This window comes from Pelodiscus sinensis, chromosome 2 (assembly GCF_052426305.1).
Source record: "Pelodiscus sinensis isolate ZL-2025 chromosome 2, ASM5242630v1, whole genome shotgun sequence".
Lineage (NCBI taxonomy): Eukaryota > Metazoa > Chordata > Testudines > Trionychidae > Pelodiscus > Pelodiscus sinensis.
Window position 1 is genome coordinate 219257134 of NC_143053.1, and position 27677 is coordinate 219284810.

The 27677-nt window shown below is 39.9% G+C and overlaps 1 protein-coding gene across 5 annotated transcripts in view; it reads right to left on the reverse strand.

Annotated features, from left to right (window-relative positions):
- The window catches only part of ADAM22 (ADAM metallopeptidase domain 22), a 201788-nt gene that overhangs the window by 20764 nt on the left and 153347 nt on the right, over positions 1 to 27677 (reverse strand). Inside the window, exons 18-30 of one of the 5 annotated variants that reach the window (XM_089776712.1) lie at positions 26743 to 26823; positions 26452 to 26502; positions 26239 to 26302; positions 23616 to 23721; positions 22204 to 22320; positions 21472 to 21640; positions 19347 to 19455; positions 18296 to 18386; positions 15860 to 15877; positions 12616 to 12810; positions 8846 to 8946; positions 3958 to 4024; positions 124 to 234 (exon numbers count right to left, since the gene is read on the reverse strand). In XM_089776712.1, coding sequence (XP_089632838.1) covers positions 124 to 234; positions 3958 to 4024; positions 8846 to 8946; positions 12616 to 12810; positions 15860 to 15877; positions 18296 to 18386; positions 19347 to 19455; positions 21472 to 21640; positions 22204 to 22320; positions 23616 to 23721; positions 26239 to 26302; positions 26452 to 26502; positions 26743 to 26823 — 1280 coding nt within the window. The remainder of the gene's footprint in view (positions 1 to 123; positions 235 to 3957; positions 4025 to 8845; positions 8947 to 12615; positions 12811 to 15859; positions 15878 to 18295; positions 18387 to 19346; positions 19456 to 21471; positions 21641 to 22203; positions 22321 to 23615; positions 23722 to 26238; positions 26303 to 26451; positions 26503 to 26742; positions 26824 to 27677) is intronic. The other 4 variants (XM_075922419.2, XM_075922416.2, XM_075922422.2 and 1 more) reach the window with 4 other exon arrangements.

The following is a 27677-nucleotide window of genomic DNA, read 5'->3' on the forward strand; positions in this document are numbered from 1 at the left end:
TCAGCAGGAGCGCCTCCAAGCGGCCAAAAGTGTTTTGCCACAGTGAAATTACTGAATACTCAGGGGAAGGTACTTTTCATGGGATAAAAATGGCAGCCCAGAGAAGGAACAGGTGAAACTGACCTGTGATCCCGATTCCCTGTCTGGGGGTGGTGAGAACCCCCTTGGCTTATGCCTTGGGTCGGGATTTGGTGGGCGTGAGAAAGCCCAGGCTCAGATACATGGGTTACCCTGCTGCAAAAACACAATATATAATAGAAAAATCTAAGCCAAATCATATTTATATCAACTATAACAATGAGGAAGATGCACACTTAGAGGAACAGTAACATGAATTAACGAGAACCAGTACTACTGCTAAATGGAGAAACACATCTCATTAGGACATGTTTTAACATGCCTCCATTTTACTCTCAGACTAATCAGAAAGTCTGTATTACTTTTCTTGGAGAATACTCCTTGATTTTAACAGAAAACTATTACTTTATCAGACCACTTAATCAATCCCATTATAGAAGGTTTGGAAGAACATGCTACCCTGTTAGTTAACATTTCCTTTTATGGGGTGAACCACGTAACTTCATTAAATAAACATTCCCAAGGGTTTTTTGACTCATCTGGAAGCAATTTAAAACTGACCAAATAGTTTTAGAGCTATGACATTAATCAGCAGCCTTACATCAACCAAAAAAAACAATCTGTTAGATTTCAAGGCACACACAAAAAGAATGTCTGGTATGTTTTACAGGAATTACACAAGATGCTTGCTATATGCCTCCTATTAATTTTAATGAGAGTCATATAGTTGAAAAACTACCCAGTGCTTCAGAAATTCAAAGGAAACAAACAGTTTAGTCTGTGAGCCAAATTCCAATCAGGTGCACAGCCGTGCACACAAAATAATGTATCTAATTTGTGCATGCAAGAACTGCAAGTGCATGCAAAAATCAGATAGGTGTGAAAGGAAATGTACATCTGCCTGTGGAAAAACTTGAATTCTGCACACATTCAGAGTATGGCATAAATAAGGCTCATAATGATTTAACAGTTTACAATGGATCCTGTTAACTTATAGGAGAGAATAGTGAGGTGTTGTCTTGTTTTCTCGTCAGAGTGTGCATTATTCAGCTCTGAGATGTCACATGGAAAGTATTCGAAATGCTATCCATTGTCTCCGGATATATTTAATTAAGGTTCTTCCATGTTTACCTGAGAAGTTAATGAGGTAAATTTGCCTTGAAAATGTTGCATGATCCTGAAAACAGCTGGCATCTCATTTTGTTAAACAACAAGTTTTTTAGTCACAGTTAGTAACAGATCATTCCTGGTTAGTTCTTTTCAAAATGGGATTTCATATTCCTAATTATATTCTCCGTGGGCCCCCATACACTTCTCTCCTCTCCTCACTGCAGGAGTGTTGATTTGGAGGATATGGTTTTGTGAAACTTGCTCACCTCATGGCTGATCTTCTTGCAGAGCAGATTCTTGACAAGGCGCCTTTGCAATCACCAACCTCTTACCCATTCCCAAATGAGACACCTTCAGCAGAAAGGGTGTCTCCCTAGCCCACCCAGCCTGGAAGATACCTTTTAGGAATACAGATGCTCCATCCCCTCCCTACAGATTGCTGCTCTACCCTCCGTTGCAGCAGTCTGAGACTCTCTCTTCAGCATCAGGTGCTACCATTACAGGGGAAGGAGATGCCTTCTGCTCTTTAACCTTATTAGAAATAGGATTCTCTTCCCAGATGGAGGCTGAGTTAAAAAAAAAAAAGATCTGTTTTCTATAGGCCAAATGCAGCTTTGGTTAAGCAGACACATCACCATACTCTTATGGAGTTGTGGCAGGTCTGAATTCATGGGCTGACGGTATTGTAGGTGGGGAAGGCATTGCCTTCCCAAATGGCAGCCTGGCTGTGCCCACACTCCGCCCACAAAATGTCTACTGTAGGCATACTGGGGCAGTGTGTTGCTGGCCCTGAGTGCCATCCTCCCCGTGCTCCAAGGCTGGAGTCATGGGCCGCTCACTGTCCCCGGTGCTCTGGGGTCAGGGAGGCTGTGGCTGTGCCGCCCACCTGCCCCGTGCTCTGAGGCTGGGGAGGCTGAAGCCACTTACCGCCCACTCTCCTTAGTGCTCTGGGATCAGGGAGGCTGAAGCCTGTTCACTCCCCTTCCTGTGGTAGTGGGGGGGTGGGGCAGGGCAGGGAGGCAGCTTGGTTTCAGAAGGGGCTGGGCCTCAGCAGAAGGGGTAGGGCTGGACCAACCACCCATCCCTGAATTTGATGCTGTGTTTTTCTGCCTTATTTTAAGAAAGAGAGCACAAAGCGAGTTTCTAAAGAAGAACTTGCAACCTCATCTGCACTCTGCGCAGTTTAGTCAAATGGGCTATTCAATTGTCAAACCAAATAATCAACATTCCAGTAAGAGTATATCATCACTAAAGGCAGAGGGGTGCTGGAGTCAATGGACAGATAAACTCCTCAAAGGAATTTAGGAATAATGTTACTGATATTGTAGAGTCATTCTTGACCATGCAATGCTGTAGCTATTACAGGTCTCAAACTACTAATTTTTGTAATTTGTAACAAGGTTCACTATGTGAGGTTATTCCTCTTCAGCTCATCTGATGAAGTGGGTTTTGCCCACAATATATATATAGTATCAATTTGTTAGTCTCTAAGGGCATCAAGGAAATCATTTCGAAATACTATATTTGAAATAATAACTCCCAAAATACCTAACTATTCCCTGAGGAAAACAGCAGTATAGATTTCGAAATAACAGGCTTGGTAGTGGGGACGCTTCACTAATTATTTTGAAATAAGGGGAGTTATTTTGAAATAACTCCCTAGTGTAGACCAGGACTGTGGTGCCATAGAACTACATGTTGGTTTTAGAAACCTATGTATGCAATTGAACTTGAAACACTCACGTTTTGAAATAAACTCAAAAACTTTTAGCTGAAAAAGGCAGAGCCAACAGAAAACCTGTCAGTGTTAGCTTCTAGCAGGATTATTATCAAACCTTCTGCCAGCATGGGAGATGCATTGGTACTGATAACACGGGAAGAAGAAATAATCATTTCTGTCTCAGTCAGAGAACTATACATTCTTACGTGGCACAACAATAAGGGAATATTACTGGAAAATGTTTGATAACGTATGATAGGTTATGGTTCCAGATATTTACCATCCTTTCATATAAAAGGTATTTAATAAATTAAAATAAAGAAGGCAAGAAAGCAAATTAAATAATACTGTAACTATCTATGTGAAGCTTGCACACATAGGAGAGTTTTACAAATGGGCTCAATTACTAATATGTTTACATTATACCTACATGCCCATTTCTTTATTTTTCCCTGACTGGACCAGATCCCAAGCCCATTGAAGTCAATGAAAATGATGGCAAAGACTTCGCATGGACAGTTCTGATCCCAGTGGTTTGAGAAGATATTCTATGTCAGACATGATGGATTAATGCAATAAACTGTGTGTTCTCAAAGCACGGTGAGTTTCCTCAAACCTCTGGGATGGGAGTCAGAGATAGGAATGTATGCCCCTAGAAGGAGCTGTGTCCTCTACAGAGGTGCCATCTGGGGTGAGGGAAAAGAAAAGAAAATATGGTCTCGGAAATTCACTACTGAAACAGGACACTCAGCAATAGCAGTTTACTGTAGAAAGGAGCCTGTCGTGACGTTGCAGGCTGTCTCCAATGGTAGGGTTTGCTATAGGCCTGACTGTGAAGAAGAAAAGTAATAGTTAATTGTTTTAAAAGAAATTATATGAGGTTAAAAACACATTTGTTAGACATTTACCAGACTGCCAGTGAGTGCTTTGAGTGGGCTGCAGGAAATGCCTATAGTTTCTACTTTAAAAGACTCAATATAAATAAAAGTAGCATTAGTTTATAAACTGTTCTTTTCTGCTTTGCTGTTAAAAGGGTCAGTCAGACTTACTCAGTTGAATTAGACCGTGGCCTATATCTTTTGCCTCTGATTTTCTTTCTGTTTCCTCCTATATTACCTGAAAGAGATCAGAGGATAAAAGCAGACCAAATAATATCTTGAAACTTACATGTACTGCATGTCAAAAATGCTTATAATTCTTGTATGTTACTTCCCCACCAAACTAATGATATTGGCATCTTCAGATATTCAAAAAACATGAGTGAGGCCTCTTCAAAAAATCATGAGCATTTAAAAAATATAATACATTTTATTATGTTTATTTGAATTCTGGTTTCTGAGTCCATAGGATGCACCTGGGTCATATTTTCAAGCTTTTCTCTGCAACTGAGAGAGAGATGAATTTAAGTTTAAAAAAAGTAAAAGCTGAAATTCTCACCCGGTCAGCTCCTGCCAGGAGCTGGGGGTCTCAGATACACACTACATATTGTGAAACTCACAAGACAAACACCAGGGTTGGAAACACTGAGCTTATCTGCGGTGGATTTCTCCACATTTTTCATGTCCTTTATACCATCATATGCTTATGCTACCAGCACTCCTAGCTACCTTCGAGACACCACCAACTGAGGAAACTACAAACATCAGTAATATTCCTGAAAATGCCCTATCCTGGCCACCGTGTATGTAGATGCTCTTTATACCAACATTCTACACGATAATGGATTACTGGCTGTCAGAAACACTATCCCTGATGACGCCACTGCACACCTGGTGACTGAACTTTGTGATTTTATTCTCACCCACAATGATGTCCAATTCGGGGACAATTTATATCTTCAAGTCAATGGCACACCCATGGGCACTTGCATGGCCTCACAATATGCCAATATTGTAATGGCTGACCTCGAACAATGTTTCCTCAGATTCCTAGCACTCTTACTCTACTTATGCTACATTGATGACATCTTAATCATATAGACCCACGGGAAGGATACCCTTGAAGAATTCCACAGGGATTTCAACAACTTCCACACACCATCAACCTTAGCCTAGACCAGTCCACACAAGAGACCCACTTGCTTGACACTATAGTACAGTTAAATGATAGCCACATTTCTACCACCTTATACTGGAAGCCTATCAAGCATTATACATACCTACATGCCTCTAGCTTTCATCCAGGACACATTACCTGATCCATTGTTTACAGGCAGGCCTTAAGATGCAACCGGATTTGTTCCAATCCCACAGACATAGACAAACACTTACAGGATCTCTATCAGGCATTCTTAAAACTTAAATACCCACCTGGGAAAGTGAAAAAAAAACAGATTGACAGAGCCAGGTGAGTACCCCACATCAGCTGCTTCAAGATAGGCCCAACAAAATAAACAACAGAATACTACTCGTCATCGCCTACAGTCCCCAACTTAAACCCATCTAGAGAATTATTAACAATCTGCAACCTATGCTGGAAAACAATCCTTCACTCTCAGAGGCATTGGGGGACAGGCCAATCCTCACCTATAGATAACCCCCTAACCCAAAACAAATTATTTCCAGCAACCACGCATAACACCTCAGACACACTCATCCAAGAATCCACCCCAGCAATAAACTCCGGTGCCAGCTCTGTCCACACAGCTACACAAGCAACATCATCACAGGACCTAACCACATAAGCCACCACATCAGAGGCTCATACAACTGCACATTCACTAATGTGATCTCTCATCTCTGCCATCAAGTGTCAGCAATGCCCCTCTGCCATGTATACTGGCCAAACTGTACAGTCTCTACAACAAAGGATTAATGGACACAGATCAGATATTCATAATGGTAACACATATAGAAATCTTTTAACTTGCCTGGACACTCATTAATGGATTTAAAGGTGGCTATTCCCTTGCAAAACAATTTCAGGAGTCAACTAGAGAGAGAATCTGTGGAACTAGCCTTTGCATGCAAATTTGATACTATCTTGTATGGCATGAACAAAGACATGAACTGAATGGGCCGTTATATTCAACACCCAAATGACATCAAAAGCTAAGAATCAAGTACTTACAGCCTAGTCTATTAGCTTTATTTAGCATGGATATTTTAATTGACAGGGTTTCCCCCCACCCCCCCTCTTTCTTTCTCTCTCATCCCCCTTTCCCCTCTTTTTTCTGATTTATATTTCAAACTCGGGGCCCCTTAGTCTACATTTGTCATCTAAAAAATGGGGTTCTGCCCATGAAATCTCATGATACTATTTATATATTTTTGTTAGTCCCTAATGTGCTACTGGACAATTGTTTTTTAAGTTGTTTTAGTTACAGACCAACACATCTATCCCTCTCAGACTTTTAAACAATGCAGGAAAGTCAGAGATGTTTCTATCCTCCCCCCTGCAAGAGAAATTAAGACAATCCACAATTTGGATTTTTAGTAATAATCTCGTATTAGAACTTGTCCTTGGTGATCAGTGACACTTAGGGGAAGGTTTTCAAGGTAGTTAGCACATAAAGATGCATATTGCTGCCTAGTGGGCATTTTAAAAAACATTTAAGCATTAAAGTTAATGGGAGTTAGGTACCTAACCTGCTTAGGCACTTTTTGAAAATCCCACTTAGGGTGTGTCTACACATCAGAGCTTAACTCGAAATAAGCTATGCAAATTGAGCTACGTCAATTGTGCAGCTTATTTCAAAATAGCTTATTTCAAACAGGAGAGCATCTACACAGCACTTATTTTGAAATAAAGCACGCTTCCTCTAACTTCCGTTACTCCCTTACAATGAGGGTTACAGGAGTTGGAGTAAGAAGTCCTCCAGCTTGACAGTATTTCGACATTATGTAGAAGTAACTGCCTGCTGTGTAGACGTGAACTAAGTTATTTTGAAATAACGATAGTTATTTCAAAATAATGTCACTGTGTAGACATAACCTAAGTGTCTGCCTGCATCTTTAGGTGCCTATATAGCTTTAAAAATTTGGTCCTCAGAATTGTATTTCCAGAATATAGTATTTCCTCTTTTGATATATTTAACCTGTTTACCATGATTAGCTGATTTCAAGCCACAGGAATAAATCCCAAAGGAATTTACTTCATTGTTAAGATCTTAAATATACATCCTAGTCTCTCTCTTTAAAAAGCTGCAGTAGGACCACTCTGATGCTCTTGTGTGCAATTCAATTTGAGGGCTCAAAATCTTAATTTTTCATACAAAAATAAAACTAGGAGGTATTTTGCTCTGATTTTTTTTCATCTGATGTATCACCTCCCTGTATTCTCACAGGTATTCCTTTCCAAGGCAAACTGACTACAATCAATGGTGTGGCATGTTTAGGCCTCACCCATTCTGGTCAAAGGCACAAAGAAAACGGAATTAGCTATATCGCCCTAGTGGACACAGATCCAGTGTATCTACATCCCAGGCCGACTCCATCCCCACAGACTTTGAATGTAGGCTAGTATAGATGGGTAGGAGAAGTGATTGAAGGATGTTCAGATAATCACTTGCTTGTGGACAAGTTCTTGGGGAACATTTCCAGCTACAAGAGCTTAAATTGCTTTAAACTCTGCATGAGCTGTGGCCAGCATAAAACCAGTCAGGGTATGTCTACACTACCCCGCTAGTTCGAACTAGCGGGGTAATGTAGGCATACCGCACTTGCAAATGAAGCCCGGGATTTGAATTTCCCGGGCTTCATTTGCATAAGCGGGGCACCGCCATTTTTAAATCCCCACTCGTTCGAACCCCGTGCCGCACGGCTACACGCGGCACGAACTAGGTAGTTCGAACTAAGCTTCCTAGTTCGAACTACCGTTACTCCTCGTGGAATGAGGAGTAACGGTAGTTCGAACTAGGAAGCCTAATTCGAACTACCTAGTTCGTGCCGCGTGTAGCCGTGCGGCACGGGGTTCGAACGAGTGGGGATTTAAAAATGGCGGTGCCCCGCTTATGCAAATGAAGCCCGGGAAATTCAAATCCCGGGCTTCATTTGCAAGTGCGGTATGCCTACATTACCCCGCTAGTTCGAACTAGCAGGATAGTGTAGACATACCCTCAGAGACTCGGGAAGCTGTAAATGGCTCACTTGTGGTTTCCTCCCTATAAGCCAGGGCTGGACAAGAGGCCTGTCAGCAGGCCAGATCCAGCCCACCTAGCACTTTCATCTGACCTGCAGCAGCTCCTGATCCTGCCACTAACGAGTTGCCTGGGATTTGCCAGGGAGGCGCAGGCCCTTTCAACTCCTACTGTTTAAAGGGCTTGCACCTTCCCCATGTCTCCCAGGCAACGTGTTAGTGGCGGAAGCCCTTTCAACTGCTTCTGTTTGAAGAGCTTGCATCTTCCCTGCAGCCACTGCAAGCCCTTTAAATAGAAGCAACTGAAAGGGCTCGCAACTCCCAGCTCCACCGCTAACGCGTTTCCTGGAAACCACTGGGGAGGCATGAGCCCTTTCAACTCCTGCTATTTAAAGGCCCTACCCCTTCTGTCCTACACCTCACCCCCTCCAGGGTGGCCCACGACCACTTTGGAAATCTGTAAAGTGATCCCCCCCCTTAAAAAATTGTTACCCACCCCTGCTATAAGCACAGCAGAGAATTTGGGCCATTATATCTGGATAAGGGTACCTCTTACTTGAATATATGCTGCATACAAGTTTCAGGTTTACACTCAAATGACTGATTTTAAATTGCAGTTTGCCCATTGCCACAGATGTAGAATAATTCACCTCAGAGTTGGAGGATTCAAAATCTGCTTTGAGTGATACTGCAAAATGTAGAAGTGTGTTGAGCTGTTAAATCCGAACTCCCAGGTTAATAACCAAATGTGCACAATTTTAGGAGTTTTGTTCCTTTCCAAAGAACAGTTAAATTGTCAGCATAGCGATGGTGACTTTCAGGCAGATTCTGACTGTAATCAGTACAAAGGTTCTCTCTTACCTTGCCAGGAGTTACTTCTAGGTCTCCCATTTTCACAGATGTCCGAAATATGCTTTGTGTCTGGAATCCTTTCACTCCATGAATGAGATAATCCATTTGACCTGGAATAGGAAGGCTCGTATGTGATTATTGTTGAGTTAACTGTTAATAATTAAATATTGGTTTGAAGAGTTAGAAACATTTACATTTCTAGTGCTGGGTCACAACACAAAGCCTAAAGGTCTGTCTGCACTAGCAGAGTGCCTATTTTATGGGTAAGCATGGCCACTAAGCTTTGCTAGTACTGTCCATTCTCACAGTGATTCAGTGTGTCCACTTTCACTAGCTTAGCTTCTGTAAAGTGTCCACTTATAGCACTTCATTCTGCTGTTACTATCTTAATGCACTGCAAGTTTTGCAAAGCATCTTTCCTTCTACCTGCTCCTAGCTGTAGCATGCCCTTCATATTTAACTGTGCTAATTTCCTGATTTAGTCCAGTCATTGGTTTCATCCTGACTGAGAAATAAATGCTAAGTTCTCACACAACTAGAGAGAAACATGATGATGGATGGTGGCGAGGAAGCGTCCCCATCACATTTGCTCTACTGCCTGTAGTCCAGGATGATCACAGGAGCACCAACACACCTAGGCAGGGAGTTCTAGAGCTCATTCTCAGCTGAATACAAGGATATGGATCTTTTTCTTTCTGTTAGCTGGAGACTGCAGTGTGCACTGGCAGGCCAAAGTTATGACTGAGCGTGGTCTGCATACTCAAGTTCTATAAGACGAAATAATGTTTTTCTTTCCCCTCCTGTCTTTCTCCACAATTGAGAGGTGTTGAGAACCAGTATCCAGGGGGAGCAGGTGCTTGTGGAAGACTTCCTGCACCACAGCTACTTCTGCTCTCCACCCTCTTTGCTAAATGTGGCAGTGGCAAGCCAGGGCATTCATTAGGTCTACAAGAGGTGTTTTCCAGCATAGAACAAATGAGTAACATCTCTATTGCTCTGGGCCTGCCCAGTGATGTGGGTATTTTTGGACAGAGTTTCCTGAAGATAATTTGTCTAATAGGTGGGTATAACATCACAGAAACTGAACTGAAAGCATCAGTTTACAATGGGATGGTTTCAATGTTCTGTTTTCTGTCCACATTAATCCTAATGTAATAAGAGGCATTACCCAAACTTGCTCAACAGTGCTGCAACACTACCTGAACTGGTCAAATGGCAACATTCAATTTGTCTAGCATAAACAGACCTTAGTATTGTTTGTGTAGTAAATAATAAACAAGTGAAAGCAACATGAAAGAAATGGAAGTCTGAGGAGAAAGAAAGACATATAACAAAGAGAAGAGTTACATAATGTTCGTTTTTTAAAAAAATAAACAAATTGTTTCTTAATTGCTCCACTGCTGAATACAAAACCTATGGAAATTTGTTATCCCAAGATTTGATTAGAACTTAGTCAACTGAGAAATAATTTTGCAACTGAAGACACAGCATCATTTTAAGATTAAGTAAATTAATTATCCCTCCCTGTAAGTAAATTATTTATCCCTCCGCAAATATAAACATCGTAGCTAAAAAAGGTGTCATTAGTTAATTACATTTTAGCTGTTTTTCCCTTCAAAGATACATTTGTCTTAGTCTCAGATGTAAATGTGAAACTTTAAAGCAGGGGCGGGGATCCTTTTTTGAGTCAAGGGCCACTGACCCACAGAAAAATCAGTTGGGGGCCACACATAAGTGAGAAGCCAGAAAAAAACCCAAACTCTCATTGATGTGGCCCCTGACTGTGAAGAAAGAAAGACACTCCCCACAATCTCCCCGCAAACCAGAGCCTAGTGGGGCACAGGCTAGTAGATTTTGTGTGCTCCAGTCCCTCAGTAAGTGCGGGCTCCCCAATGAGAGAAGGGGAACCCTGAGCCTCAGGGGCTGGATTCATGCAAGTCAGGGGGCCACATTCAGCCTCTGGGGCTTGAGGTTCCCCTCCCCTGCTTTAAAGTAAGTGGAATATGATGCCTACACAGTATATAGCTTCATATATTTGCTACAACCAGCAACTTTAAATGGGCTAAAAATTGTGCGGTTTTGTCAACTGCTCATTTAAAAAATTTTTAACGAGCCTAGAAATAAGAAGTTTACAAAATCAGTTCTCCTATGAAAAGGACTATATTGCTGTTACACACTGCTCTTTGCAAATTATTTTGAAGTGCCAGTGAAAAAAAAGTTTCATAATTAAACTATCTCTGAGTGAGCATAAAACACCAATGAACTATTAACATTTTGCAATGAACTTATTCTTTTAAAATGACACTGATATCTTTTCTAAGCAATTTGAGCAACAATATATTAACAAACTCAGCTGATAAAGTAGGTTTTACCCACAAAAGCTCATGATTTTATATATATTTTTGTTAGTCTCTAAAGCTACATCTACATTGAAACCCTCTTGCGCAAAAGCCTATGCAAATGAAACACGGATTATCATATTGCAGTGCTTTTTTGCATAATTAATTAGGGGGTGGTTTTGCGCAAGAGGCTTTTGCCCAAAAAGGAGCCATCTACATAGAAATAATTTTGGTGTTTGGTGGAGCCATCTACATAGCTCCTTTCTGTGCAAAAAACCCCTCTTGCACATGAACCATTCTTCCTGAAAAAATGAGGAAGAACTGTTCTTTTGCAAGAGGGGATTTTTGCACAAAAAGGAGCTGTGTAGATGGCTCCTTTTTGCGGAAAAGCATTTTGTGCAAAAAAGCCCCCTAATTAATTATGCAAATGAAGCACAGCAATATGCTAATCCACACTTCATTTGCATAGGTTTTTGTGCAAGAGGGATGCAATGTAGATGTAGCCTAAAGGTACGTCTACACAGCAGCATTATTTCGGAATAACTGATATTATTTCGAAATAACACAGTGCATGCCTACACAACAAGCAGTTAGTTCGAAATAATGTTACGATGGAGAACTTACTCCGACTCCTGTAACCTTCATTTCTCAAAGACTAAGGGAAGTTAAAGAAAGAATGTTCTTCCTTTGACTTCCTGCTGGGGAGACAGCACCAAAAGCTGAATTAAACTATTTCAACTTCAGCTGCGCAATTGGCGTATCTTAATTCGACTTTTGCCCTGCAGTGTAGACATGCCCTAAGGTGCCACAGGACTATTTGTTTTTTCAAATGAAAAAGTTATTTTTATAAATTAGTGGTTAACAATCTAATACTCTGAGGGACTTCTCACAACAGTAAGAACAAGTGTTTTCAGGATCAAGTCCTATATTAAAATTTGGTTGATAGTTTAGTATATTAGTCTAGAAATAACATCTATATAAGCTATGAACACCATGCTCATTTCTGCAAGTCAGCAAGAATTATAATATTCACTATGTCTACTTTGACTATAAATAAAATCAATTAACAATGACATTTACAAATAAAGTTACAAAATAACATTCACATTCACACACTTATTTTTATAACTTTATTGAAGCATGACAGCATCTATTTTCTTTGATTACAAGAATATGATATAAAATTCACAGAGCTTTTTATTTATTGTTTTCTTCTGCTTTTGAATCAGCCAAGAACATTAGTCTTCTTCGAAAGCAATTTTCAAATAGAGAAACTCTTAAAATTAGATTATGCAAATCTTGGACAGCAATGCAAATTATACTTATTCTGCTCTTATTTTTAATATTAGGGCCCTTTATGTAGTGGTGAAAACAATCAGTAATCAAAGAATGAGAGATGCTATTTTTAACATTCCACAAAGAAGGAAGAAGGACTCAAACCTGCTGCAAAACAATGAAATGTTCTGACTAATGGAATAATGGGTGATGGAACAGGTAGAAATCTGAAAATGCGACAGAAAAGCAGACCTCTTCTTAGAACTAGATGCAGAGTTTGTGCTGACTCCAGGAGGCATGTCGCTATAAAAAGAGTCGGCCTCTCCAGGCTTTTTTACATAATCTCCCTGTGGTATTTGTCTAAAGCATAATAAACATTTTAAGGTTAGAAAACAAGACATGCACACACAAATATTAGTATAGGAAGAAGAGGCAGGTATAATACTCTACATGAGGAAACTTAAATTACACACAAGAAGAATATTAATAAAAACCTCAGACTTGAAAGATAAGTCCTTTATATTTTTAATGCAATGCCAAAGGTTTAATTCTGCAACACCTGCCTTTTAACTGGAAAACTCTGGCGAAGATTTTCAAAAGTGACTAGTTTTCAGAACTTAGTTTAGTTTTGAGCTTGTCAGTTTTTGGATGATCCATTTCAGATGAAGAATAGTTACCAACCAGTCATCTGGTTTTGCAGGGCAGAGACTGAAAGAAGTAGAAGTTGGGTAAAACAGGAGCGAAGTGAAAGAGTTGTGTGTTCCCCCTTCCTGGTTGGCTAATTCAGGGAAAGACTCTGGGTAATTATTGTCAAATGTTTTTCAGTTGATTTGTGGGTTTTTTGTTGGTGGTGGTTTTTTGTCTTGTTTTGTTTTTGTTTCAAAGCAAATGAATGAATAAATCCTGAAGACAAAATCTTAAAAGGACTTGGAACTTTATTTCCATTCCCTAGCTGATGAAACTGCCCATCAGTCTGTATAGCCATTCTCTTAAACTCAGGCTCCAATAAGGACACCCAAAGTTGCTGTTCAGTTTGAAAATCTTGGCTTTCATCTCCAACAAATGGTTCACTTTAAAGCCTTCTAGTACTCTAGAAGCATAAACTGCAAGTCCAGAATTTTACATTTTTCCAAGTAAATATAATGCTTGTGAAAGGACTAGGTTGTTTGGTAACTTAGACTTGGTTTTAGTTGGATCTACCACTGGATTTCAAAGTGGGTTTAAAATGAACATTTTTGCCCTGAGAAACACAACATGCTACTGACTTCCTTTAATTTGCATCAATTCTCACTTTGCTAAAGGCACAGGTTTTAAAGATTTCATCATCTGCTTGCTTGAATGATGGTTTCTAGTTTCAAGGTATCATCTGGCACTGCTGCATCTTTAGAGTTCACTTCATCAGAAGTTTACATAAGAGTAATTTTAGATTCCAGCAGGAACTTTTTTCTTGTGCTACTGTGTACAGATTAAGATTTATTTAAATATAGTGTTTCTTGGCTACAGTCTAGTCATTATCTTAAAATAGTCATCTGCGCACCTAATTTAAAATGTAAATCATTGCTTCCTTTAACTTCAATTTTTAACTTTTAATTCTTATCCATTTTGTCAACAAGTAGTCTCTGAGTAGGTATTACTCATGTGATTGCTTGAAGCAAAAGAGAGACAGGAAAGACAATGACAAGCTGCTAGTCCAGAAGTATTATGGGATTTATGATCTGGTCATCCTTTTAAATCCCACCTTCTGTTCTGTTCCCTCCTTTACTCATCCAAAATTTATTTCCGTTCTGATTAAACAACCTTTTTAATGTATGTAATTAGAAGCAAATTCTTTGTGAAGAGATGAAAATGGTCCATGTTTCTGAAATAAATCAAAACTATCAAAATATGGAATCCATTTCTTGCTCAACCCTTTAGCCTGAGTTTCAGGAAAAACCTCCAGTTTATTACCAACATATCCCACTTTTCCTCTGATAGAGTATTTCTAGACAGCGGGGCTATTTTGGGATACTGGAGGTATCCCAAAATATCTACCTGATGTGTCTTTTAAATATGCCCATTATTTCAAAATATTTTTCAAAGTAATGGGTATGCTATTCTGGCAACCCTGTACGCCTCGATCCATGAGGGATAAGGACTGTCTCAAAATAGCACATCATTTTGAAATTTGACACTGTGTAGATGTGCCAAATTTCAAAATAAACTATTTTGAAATATAATCGAAATAAGATACGCAATTTGCATTGCACAAATTGCGTATCTTAGTTCGAGGTAAGGGTGCTGTGTAGATGCACCCCTAGTGAATTGATAGCTATCAGACCTTTGGAGGTAATTCTAGCAGGTCAGAAATGTCTGCCTAATTCAAATGAATAACTTGACTGTTGATTTAATCATTAAAAGAAAATGTTCCATTATCTATTCAACATTGTACTTCCAAGGTGTTTGTTTCTGTTTGTCACCATTAATAAAAATGGTCATTAACCAGAAAGCGGGCCCACTTTCACTTGACTTTCAGAAATACAGAAACTCCTAAAAATGTGACTCCTCAATTAAGATTTCCTTCACTTCTTTCACTTCCAGATTCAAATTTCAAAAGCTTCTCACGTGTTTAAAATATATAATCGTATACCAAAAGGCTCTCATACTAATTCTGCCTTGGTATAGGCTGAGTTTCATTTGATATTTTCAAGATTTAAGTTGCCCTGTCCTCTGCCAAAGTAGTTGTAATTTCAGTCAAAAGGCTTTAAGGCCAACTCATTCTGTACATACTAGACTTGTAGGGAAAGAGTCAACATGGCTTTTGTACAGGGAAATCATGCCTTGCCAGCTTATTAGAATTATTTAAGGGAGTCAACAAGAATGTGGATAAGAGTCAATATTGAGTATTCTGACTTTCAGAAAGCCATTGACAAGTTCTCTCACCAAAGGCTCTTAAGCAAAGTAAACTGTCATGGAATAAGAGGGAAAGTCATCATACTTGGTTAAAACAAAGGGTAGAAATAAATAGTCAGTTTTCACAATGGAAATAAATAGTTGGGTCCCTCAAAGAGCTGAACTAAGACATGTGCTGTTCAACATACTCAAAATGATCTGAAAAAGGGGGTGTACTATGAGACAGCAAAATATGCAGACAATATGAAATCACTCAAGATTGTTAAGTCCCAAACTGATTGCAGTTACAAAGCGCTCTCACAAAACTATTTGACTGGGTACCAAAATGGCAGACAAAAGTCAGCATTAATAAATGCAAAGTAATGCACATTAGGAACATAATGCCAAAATACATAAAAATGATGAAGTCTACATGCAGTCTCTGTGAAATTCACATTATCACAAAAATGGAAAAAACATAGAAATAATCATCATTTCTAGCCTTTCTAGAGGATGTATTCACCTTACATTTATCACATACCTCTGTCTCCGATAGTTTCTTTTCATAGAAAAGAAGAGACATAAGAATGAGTTACCAAGATGTATAGGCTAAGGAGAATGTGGCAGTATACAACATCATAAATAACAAGTAAATATAAAAAGCAGCATAGACAGAAGTGACATGATGATTTTCAATGATTCTTAAATAAATCACTTTTTGAAAAGAGAATAGACATCAGTTCATAACATATCTGTAGAAATATATTTATATTGGATTGTTACTTGTCTCTCGGATATGCACTACAAAGTTTTACCAGTATTTGAAACATTCTTATTAAGTTTGGGAACCTTGCTTCTATTTTTCAATACATATTTCTGTACTACAAGGAAAATCAATAAATTACTGTCCAATCATACTGCAAAACATGCATTAAGTTTTAAAACTGTATTTCAAATAGAGGTTTAGATCTCCAGTACAACCACAATCAGTGGATGGTAAGCACAGTTGGGTTTACAACGAGCCTTTTATTAATCTAATCCTCACAGTATCCTGTACACACTTTTGTCCTTGCACTATAAAAGAGCAGTGCTCAACCTGTTCTAATTTATACCTACTTTGAATGGTCACTGGGAGCCAAAATTACAATAATGGCTGGAGCACGTGTGTTTCATTGTAGCCAGGTTCTCATCCAAAAAAGGAGATACATGTCAGAAGGCTTCTTGCATTTAGATATTGAGCTTTGCAAATACTTAAATAGCAGGGAGCCAGCTGGGAATGGGGATGGACAGAATCAGGACACAGCCCCAGCTGGCGGCAGTGGGGCCAGCAGGCCAGAAGTGCAACCTGGGCCTGTGGCTGGGAGCACAGCATTGGCTGGGGCAGGTGGCAGCAACAGGGCCCACAGTTGGGGCTGGCATACAGGAGCAGAGCAGATGGCCAGAAGAGGAGTCTTGACCTTCCCTGATCCAGAATACTCCCTGATTTTGGACCACATATGTCTTGAGGATACCAGACCAGGGATGTCCAACCTGCAATGTTATTTGGAATAGCCGAGCTTGTTTTGCTTTGCCAATACTCCACATAGAGGGGGTTGCAGCCATTCCATTGAAATGCTACAGACGTTTTTCTAAAAACACACACATTACCATCTTTTAGCAAATATACCCCGCACCCGAGTATACCCTGCACCCGAATATACCCTGCAGTTTTTGCAGTTTGAGTAAAAAAAAATCTTGTATACCCCACGCACGAGTATAACCTGCAGGGTAAACAATACTTTTTTTCAAACTGTGCATGGGGGGAAGGCTTCTACGGGTTGGGGTGGGGAATTAGCCACCCTTCAGACGGGGGAGCACTCACTCCAACTGGTTCCCGCACAGCCGCACAACCTCCAGGCGGGGGAATGAGAGCGCACCTCTGCCCCATCCTGCGGCTGTGCAGATGCCAGCCTCCAGCCTCCGGGCCGGGGAGCGCTCATCTCCCAGTTCCTACACAGGAGCATTCCCCCTGCCCCTTCCTGCGGCTGCTCAGGAACCAGGAAATGAGCGCTCCCCCCTGCCCCTTCCTGTGGCTGCGCAGCCTTCTAGCCTCTGGGCGGGGGAGCACTCATCTCCTGGTTCCTGCGCAGCCACAGGAAGGGGCGGGGGAGCGCTCCTGCGCAAGAACCAGGAGATGAGCGCTCCCCCGCCCGGAGGCTGGAGGCCAGGTGAGTAAAAACATTTTTGTATACCCAGCACCCTAGTATACCCCGCAGAAGGGGTGCGGGGTTTGTAAAAATGAATATAACCCACGGGTTATATTCGCTAAAATACGGTACATATTCATTTAATATCTGCAAATTACTAAGAACTTCAGCAGAGAATCAAAACTGAAAAAACAAAAGAATGTTAATATGGAAAGAAATGGACTTGGCCATTTTGGCTCTGATTCAGTAAAACACTTAGGACCAGATCCCCAGCTAACAAACTTAATACCAGATGAGAATCTGAACCATAATTGTATGCTTCAAGCCCATTCAACAAACCACTTAAGCATATGCTTACATACATTGGTATTAAGTTAATGGAAATTAAGCACATACTTTACTACTTTGCTTACTTAGGGGCTATCATGCTAAATTCCCTTGACTATTAATAGAGATAAGATTTCTTTCTTGTATTTCTTTTTACCAACCATTACAGTAAAATCTTAATTCTGTCTCCAAAACAGTGGATAAACTAGTACCTGAAAAATGTACACTATAACTGGACCAAGGTTTATGAAAACAAAAATATTTATCCAAATAAGAACCATTCGGAAAACATTTTTGCAAGCAAAAATTTACCTAAATGACATAATTCAGTTTCTGTTTGATCAGTTATCCTAAATTTGTATAATTTTCAATATTCTTCCTTAATTACTTCATATTGTAAACAGTTATCCACTGAACATATATGCATATTTTCAAATGTATTAAAAATTGCACATTATACTTACTTGTAACCCCATCCAGTTATTCCTAAAACGAGAGCCAACACTAAAATGGTGCCAGCAATAGCTCCTATTATTATATTTGTACTAACAACACCTGGGAAAAAGTGAAAGACAAAAAAATATATATATACAGAAATTTAAAAATAAAAATATACAAAGCAGCAAAAGAACTGTGTTCTACAGATTTGTTTAGGCATCTAGATCTTTGCTGAATTATATAAAACAATTCTAGATTCCTATTAATGGCATTAATTTATTTAACAAAGGACTCTTTCAAATGAGGAGCCACTGTTGTTTGAACATGTAACAGAAAATTAATTGAATTAATTGCTTTCAAAATTAAGTTATAGCTACAGGAAGTAAATTAGCTATTCAGAAATATCCAATTGTAAATATAATACAACACCACCAGAAAGACCTATGGAACTATGAATCTATGCAACTATATTAGCATTAAATCTATGATTTAAATACTGATGTTAAATCAAATTAGATCACTGAAGGGACTGCACATTCTTAGACTTCTAAATTTTAATGGGGAGATGCCTCATAAAATGAAATAGCATATGTAATAAGAGACATTGTCTTTGTACCTGTGTAGGATGGGCAGGAGAAGAGGACAAAAAGAGTCAGCAATTAATTTATACAACATTTATACAATACTTTGAGGCTCTCTTTATTTGGGACGGGAGGAGGCCCTGGGACCATTCTACTAATCTTAATCAAGAATAGTTCCATTTATCTTAATAGGTTCATTCACATGAATGAGGCAAGCAAGAGACACCTTATTTCACTTTTACAATCCACTTGGCACCCTTATGAATTCTATAGGAATCAAGTAGTGCAGATACAGTTATAGGATCGAGGCATTTTTAGAATTTTTTTTAATATATATTTTTTTAAAAGGAAGAGGTCAGACTGTCTAGGATACTGCTATCGGCTAAGAGAGGGAGTAACTGATCTAGCTTTGCTTACTGAACCTTCCCCAAACCAAAAACTGGCCTACAATTTTACATGTATTTCATATATTACCACAAATATATGTGTTACACACCTTTGCCCATCACTTCTTCATCAAAAATTGAAGCATCTTTGTAAGGAATGCTGCAGTCATCTCCTGCCCAGAACCAATCACAGACACACTTGATTTCATTGCTGCAAACCTGCAGTTCAAAACATGACCCAGAATAAAATTACAAAATGAACTTTTTTCACTATTTAGAATATGAATTATACAGAGTTGTGTGGAAAATTGCCTGTAAAATTCTGTACAACATTTTTGTTGTTTCATTTTGGGACATTGGGTCCCTTAGATTTCAGGGTTTTTTTAAATAGCTTAAATTGATAATTTCACCTCAAAAAGTGAGTTTCAGCAGAAGATAAATAGGGGCTACCAAGGAGTATATTGTGGCTTCCTTAGTGCAGTGTAGATATGAGCAGTCTGGGGCACACTTTATATTATGACAGGGACTAGCCACACAATAGGACACTTCAGCAGCCCCAATCTCCAGCACAACATAGGACCAAATACAGGTTGGACCTCCCTCGTCTGGCACCCTGGGGACTTGACTGGTCCCGAATGAGGGGTTTGCTGGACCAGGAGAGGTCCCTCCCAATGTGACCTGTGCTGAATTGCTGCCCCTGGCTAGGACTACAGTCTGGCACTACTGCTGGCTCCCCAGACTGGAGCTCCCTAGCTACTGCCGGAGCCAGAGCTCTGAGGCCACTGCTGCTACTCCTCCTCCGCCCCTCCCCGCCGGCTACCTCCCAGCCTCAGGGGGCAGAACTCCCTGCTCTGCCCCCTGCCCATCCATACTCCCACCCCAACATGGGGCTCCCGGCTGAGTCACCATCCCCCCTCCAGCGCTCCCTCCCGCTGCACTCCTGCCCTGGGGCCTGACCTCCCTATACATGGGCTCTGTGGTCCAGGAACATCTCTGTCTTGCCAGATCAGAGAGTCCCAGTTAAGGGAGGAGCAACCTGTACTGTAGCTGTGAATTGGCCAACAACTGCCCACACTGGGGGAATTTCTCATCTATCAAGATCCAGCTGCTTGATGATTGAACCTTTTGTTCTGCTGGTACAATACAAAAGGTCCAGAATATGATAGGGAACTGAATCTGGACCTTTATACTTTAGAGATTCCTAAATTTAAGTCCTTTAAATTCATATATGATTTATCTGAGAAAAGATGAAGCAAGTTGGAGGAAGTGATGAAAATGACATACATTACATAATTATTGGAAGCTTCACAGGGGTAGCCGCGTTAACTGGAAAAACTTAAAAAAACAACAAATAGTCTAGCAGCACCTTAAAGACTAACAAAACATGTAGATGAATGATAGAAATGTAGCCGTGTTAGTCTGGTGTAGCTGAAACAAAATACAGGTCTATGTAGCACTTTAAAGACTAACAAGATGGTTTATTAGATGATGAGCTTTCGTGGGCCAGACCCACTTCCTCAGATCAAATAGTGGAAGAAAATAGTCACAGCCATATATACCAAAGGATACAATTTAAAAAAATGAACACATATGAAAAGGACACACAGGCATTCACCTTCCTTCCCCCCTCCCCCCCCCCGCATCCCCCTACTGTTCTGAAATGTGATTTGTCCTTTTCATATGTGTTCATTTTTTTTAATTGTATCCTTTGGTATATACGGCTGTGACTATTTTCTTCCACTATTTGATCTGAGGAAGTGGGTCTGGCCCACGAAAGCAAAACATGTAGATGGTATCATGAGCTTTCGTGGGCACGACCCACTTCTTCAGATGATTGGAGTATTAAAAATCCAGATCCAAAAATCCAAAGCTGGATCTGGACTTTTAATTCTCCATTAATCTGAAGAAGTGGGTTCTGCCCACGAAAGCTCATGATACCATCTACATGTTTTGTTAGACTTTAAGCTGCTGCTAGACTATTAATAATTTTTGTAATAATAGTTTGTACCATTATTGTAATACATAACTCAGACTGCCTAGACTCTGATGTATTCACTACCTATATATTTGACACACAATCTTTACAAGCATGTCTAAAGAATGAACCTGTACCACCAATTCAGATTACCTTTAGTAAAATATGATCTACCTAGTAAAATAAAGATATAAACTTGAATGCATTCAGTAAAAGTAACAGAAATATGAAAGTCAAGGCTAAAAAACATGAAAACATACTCCATGCCCTGAACAAATGTTGTCATCTATCGTGCCTGGGCAGATGCTGAAGTTGAAAGAATCAGTGGGGAGACATCTGTGCTCAAAACACATCATGTTTGGGCCACATGGTGTTCCATCCTCAACATAGCCCAGATCCGTCTCTTCATCTAGCTTGACATGGCCACCACTGCAAAACAAACAAACAAAGATTCAAGATATATTTGTGCAGTGCGTTTCAACATATGACTGTTCAGTAAACTGGGTTCTCAGGGGTCACAGTCATTTTTGCCGGTGTCATTTTAATATGAGGAAACCTTGCAAGATCCATTAAAAATATTGGGGAGGGTAGGAGGCTTTTTGTTAGTGAATATAATAAAAATCAAAGATACTTATATTTCTACCCAAGCTATGCTGTCTGCATGCTACCCTTTAAAATACTCAGATTAAACGTACATAACTCCTGGAGGCTGATGTTCACTATCTAGGTACAGAATGAACACAGGTCACAGCAGGGCAAACTTCCCCAAAATGGCATTGTAAGTGTCTCAAACCTAATCTGGAAGGCGCACCAGAGGAGTCAGACTGAAGTTCAATGTACATGAGTTTTTGGTGCGGTTTATGTTTTTGAAGGGATTTTATTCATGGCAGCAGTCTCTCTCACTAAAGAAGGAACTAGCTAACATTTCTCTAGTGGATTAATTTGGAAGGCAATATCATCTCTGATCCACTTTATAGGCTTTAAAAAATGACCTGCAGTTGTAGGATTTCCCCAGCTGTACGACTGAAGAAGTGATTTCACCATCAAGTTCTCCAAGTCTTGGGACATTAGAGATATTAGAACACAGAAGATATCCACAAAGCACATCCCTGTATTGAGAGGTTAAATAGACATTCATTCAGAACAAAAAACATCAAATAAAAATTGTTTACACTTATTAAAAAATTAAAGCAGTTGTCAAGTCTTTTGTTTTTTCACATGTGCTAGTAACTGACACATAGCCTACCAGTATGGCAGACCACTACATATTTCTTCTTTGCATATGTAAGGGTATGTCTACACTACCACCCTAGTTTGAACTAGGGTGGTAATGTAGGCAACCGGAGTTGCAAATGAAGGCCAGGATTTGAATTTCCTGGGCTTCATTTGCATAAAGCCGGGCGCTGCCATTTTTAAATGTCTGCTAGTGCGGACTCTGTGCCGCACGGCTACACACGGCACGGACTAGGTAGTTCGGACTAAGCTTCCTATTCCGAACTACCGTTACTCCTCGTGAAGCCTAGTCCGAACTACCTAGTCCGTGCCGTGTGTAGCCGCGCGGCACGGAGTCCAAAGTGGGTACAATCAGAATGGTGGCATTTTACACCAATTTTTCCCAGATGTAAATTACGTTTCAGAGTTCCAGAATGTCTACACTGCAGCTGGGTGATGTAATTTCCATTGTGGGTACACAGATTGTGCTAGCTCAGTTCCAGATAACACATTAAACTAACAGCACAGGCAGCAGCTTGGGCTGGCCACCCCAGCTCAGACCGAGGTGGGTGGGTGGGCTTAGATTCATGTATCTACCTCAAGCTGCCACTGGAGTTGCTATGGCCACAGTGCTGTTTTCAGTGCACTAGCTTGAGCTGAACAGGTGTGAGTGTGTCGATCTATGATGGGAATTAAGGCCCAGCTGTAGTACAGACACACTCTTAGAGCAAAGTGTATGAGTGATATTACATGATGCATGTCAGAGCCTCCAAGCAGTGAGGGAGGCAGAGAACGAATGGCTATAACAGACCCTAAAACTTCCCGGATTCTGTGCTGGTGTGACGGCCAAAATGGCCCTGGCATAAATTTGGCTGATCTGAGAGCTGTTCTGGTACAGCCCCTCCCACCCGCCTCCCCCAGACTTCTAATGGGCAGCTGCTCCACAGTCTGTTGCAATTGAGAATCCATGAAGTTGATGCAGACTATAGGGACTCTCCTTCCATCCCTGTCCCCATTCCTGGGGCTTGAGTTGTAGTGATCCTTAGAAAACAGTTGTCTTCTTCAGTTCCTGTGCCAGGGTGAATCCTCCTCCAGCCAGATCCAGGGCTTTTAGAGCCTGTTCATGACAGGGGAGGGATGGACCAAGGGCAACAATCTCACATAAGCTGCTTTCCAGAGTACATGAACTTACTGTTTGTTGCACTGTATCCAAGTGTCCTTGCCCCTTCCACAGTTACCTTTCTCAGTCCCTTCAATATTCAGTTTCTCATAGCAGTATCTGTCAGCAGCTGTCACTTCTAAAAACAGAAACGATTTTCTTCAAATAAGATTATGCAACATGTTAAAAGCCTGGTGCACATTTAATGTTAGACATTAGATCACAGATTAAATAAATCAAAAAATATCTTCTATTTTATTTCAGGGATTTGGCTCTAATGATCTCTCCAAATATTTCTATATTCCAGACCTTGTTTATAAGTGAAGACCAGTTTTCAAGAAAAAACAATGTTTTTTTATTATGGACGGATTGAGATTGTAACGTGTGTATGGATAAATCTTGAGTTATAACAGCATTAGATTATAAAGCCAAATACTTGCCAGGAATCCTGGATCTCTTCACTTATAAATTAATAAATAAAGGAAGAACCAGTTCAGACAATAACTCCTCCAAAACTTTGGCCTAATACTCAAACCTAGTTTTTTTAAAAAATACAGCTAATTTCTCATCTTTTCCTGTATTATTTTTCCTTTTAATGTACCTAAATATTTTCAGCTTCTATCAGGCACCAGTAGTTTAAGTGCCTGAGATACAAGGCAAGCTGTTCTCTTTCGTTCTGTCCCAAGCAGCAGGAGGTACTAGATACTTTATGACATAGCTGCTCTCAGAAGACTACCAGCCCAATTATTCAAGACCCAACACGTTCTTTGGATAAGCTTTATAAAAGCATCTGAACTTTCTGAGTAGAAAGCAAAACCAAACTTAATCTCTCAACTCAGAGTTGCTGATTAGAATTTGTATTGTTTTGCTTCATCTCCAAAGAAAGCTGAAGTTTCTGGCTGAAATCAGTTAGCTTCTTCCAGCACCAAGAGATATTCAAGGCTAAAGCACCCTTCATTTGTACTAGAACAGCACAGAGCAGTGAATATACTTGTCCACGACATAGCAGGCACTGTGAATGACCTGTTGCTGAAGACATTTCCCACCACATTAGTATCAGCAGTAATGGTTGTGCACGAGTGCCTAGGGCTACGTCTAGACTGCATCCCTCTGTCGACAGAGGGATGCAAATGAAGCACATCAAAATTGCTAACGAAGCAGGGATTTAAATATCCCGCACCTCATTAGCATAAACATGGCTGCCGCTTTTTTCTGAAACGGAGTTTATTCGAAAAAAATAACAGCAGTCTAGACGTGGATCTGTCGAATATAAAGCCTTTTCTGACAGATCCTATATTCCTCAAAAAATGAGGTTTACAAGATCTGTCAAAAAATGCTTTATTTTCAACAGATCCACGTCTAGACTGCTGTTTTTTCAAAAAAACTGTGTTTCGAAAAAAGTGGCGGCCATGTTTATGCTAATGAGGCACAGGATATTTAAATCCCTGCATCATTAGCTATTTCGATGTGCCTAATCTACATCTCTCTGTCGAAAGAAAGGTATAATCTAGACACACCCTAGGAATCTTAGTCATGCACCAGGACCTCACTGTGTTAGGTGCTGTACAAACAAATAACAGATAGAGCTGCTGCCCCAAAAGCCAACAATCTAAGGTTATGTCTTCACTACCACTTATGCTGGCAAAACATATGTTGCTCAGGGGGTTGAAAAAACACACCCCAAGTGGAAATGGTTTAATTATGGTGATGGAGAGCTCTCCCTCATCGGCATAGAGAGACTCCACAATGGATCTCACAGCAGTGCAGCTGCATTGGTATCGCTAGGCTATTGTAAGCTCTCTAGGGTCGATATAGCCTAAATTGAATCTATTTTTCTACATGTTGTCATGTTCAACACACACAGTTTCATTTCTAACTGGATGTGTGATTTTAAACAAGTTTCATTAAACTGGTGGGTACAGTTCTATGTCAGGTCTAAGTTAAATGAATATAAACCAGGTGAAAACAGGCAAAGGAGTGTTCATACAAAATTCCGCAGCTTTAACTATATTGATAAGCTCTACATCAGACATGAACCGGACCTCTGGCTATCATCTTTTTTTTGAGCCATAGTTTCAAACACTTTCCTAACTGCTAACTAAAGAGAGGTAAACCAGTCAGTGTGAAGAAACTGACCACCATGACAGTCTAGTGGCAGCATAATAGAGAGGTTCTGGACTTGCCCTAGCCTCCCAGGGCTAGCTAGGGCCAGGAACATAGCAGAAGCAATATGTTCAATCCCTTGAGCGAAGAAACTCTTAAGTGATTTGCTCTATTAATGCAGAGATCAACAACAGTGGTCACAGCAAAGCATCAAGCCAAGAATTCATTGGCTGGAGACGTTGTTATGTAGAAGGCCAGGGACAGAAGTAAAGTGGGGGAAGGAAGATAGAGAATTGCACAGCAACTGTCCACAATCTTTCACAAAAAAGAGAAGAATCATCCCAAAAGTGGATTCAGACAAAAACCAAAAACCACAGGGAAAAGTTCAGAAGGGGATTCCTCTTTTACATATGGAACCCAGTCTCACAATAAGTACATAGCTGCAGCTAAATTTTGACCGATTTTAATTATTCCAGGTAGGTGTCTATAAGAGATTTGAATCTTTAGAGCTATATCAATGAAAATCTATTTAGAAACAATAATATTTTCTTACTTTCACCCCAGATGTATTTACACTGCCGATCCCTGGTTTTACATCTTCCTCCAAAACAAATACCCTAAAGAGACAGAAGACAGACAAAACAATTTTTTTCTTCACATTTTCACAACTGGGTCAAAGATTCCCCCTGACTTCAAAGGATCTCAGATCAGAACCTATAGGAATATGTTTTCCCAGCTATAAAAAATAAATCCAAATTATAATTACCTGTTTGTTATCACATGAATACCCATCCATTTTGTGAATATTGGGAGAACACTATAAAAAGAGAAAATAACCACTTGATAATCCAAATAATGAGGAGGCTATACAAACAATTTCTAAATCTAAAGCTATCAGTAGCATTTCAAAATTTCTTCCAGTATGATTTTTTCATAAACAAAGTAATTTTATACAACTTTTAAACACTTACAATACTAGTACAATAATTTTCATACTGACTGAGATTGTACATGCATTTACTTGTTCCCTTTTTGTCAACCTATTTTAAAATGTTACCTGGCTAGAGTTTCCTGTGCAGTTTTCTTGAATATCACAATCATTTACTGCATCTCGGCACACAACTCCTTTAGATTCAAACTGAAATAAGTTTGGAAAATTGCTTTATTAGTATTTCTATACCCAGCTTTTTCATCCAATAATCATTTCAAAAATTTTAACCAGACTCAAACTTTGCAACTGTTTTGGAGAAGCAGTTTTGATAAACATTTCTGCATCATTGCCAAAAAGCCTCAAGACATGAAGAAATGGTGAAATATGCCACAAGAGGGGCCTGTTAGTGCTGTATATTCTGCTTGCCAATCAAGCACCACTATTTCTGATTCAGTTGCATCACCCATTAAGGACATGCCTCACGTCCACCTCAGAGGCCTCAGTTTTTCCCAGCTGGTCTACTACTCTGTGCACCCCAGTTCACTTTTTTAATTTGTGCTCTCTTTCTGCAAAATTGTATATAAGATTTGCTGTGCTACTGTGTTCTAGATCCTCATATGGTGTAATCAGTGTAGCTTCATTGACTTCAGTGTAGCTAAATTCATTAACATGAATGGAAATTTTTTTCTGACACCTGGTTTTTCCAGCTGTGGACAAAACTGATATGATAGATAAATAGGGCGACATTTTTAAGATGCCTAAGTGATGTAGGTGCCTAAAGGTTTGTGTACAGCACAAACTATGCAATTCGATTATTTTGAAATAATTTCAAAATAACCAACAACGTATTCCAACTTCTGTAAACCTAATTCTATGAAGAATAATGCCTATTCTGAAATAGCCATTTCAAAATAAGGCATGTGTAGACGCTCCACTTCTGCTATTTTGAAATAACACCTCATCAGGACCATTCTAAGTTATTCCTCCTGGGGCGCTAAATCGAGATAGCATAGCTACATTGGGGAAGCCTGCCTCGGACTAATTTTACACTTCCCTGTAGT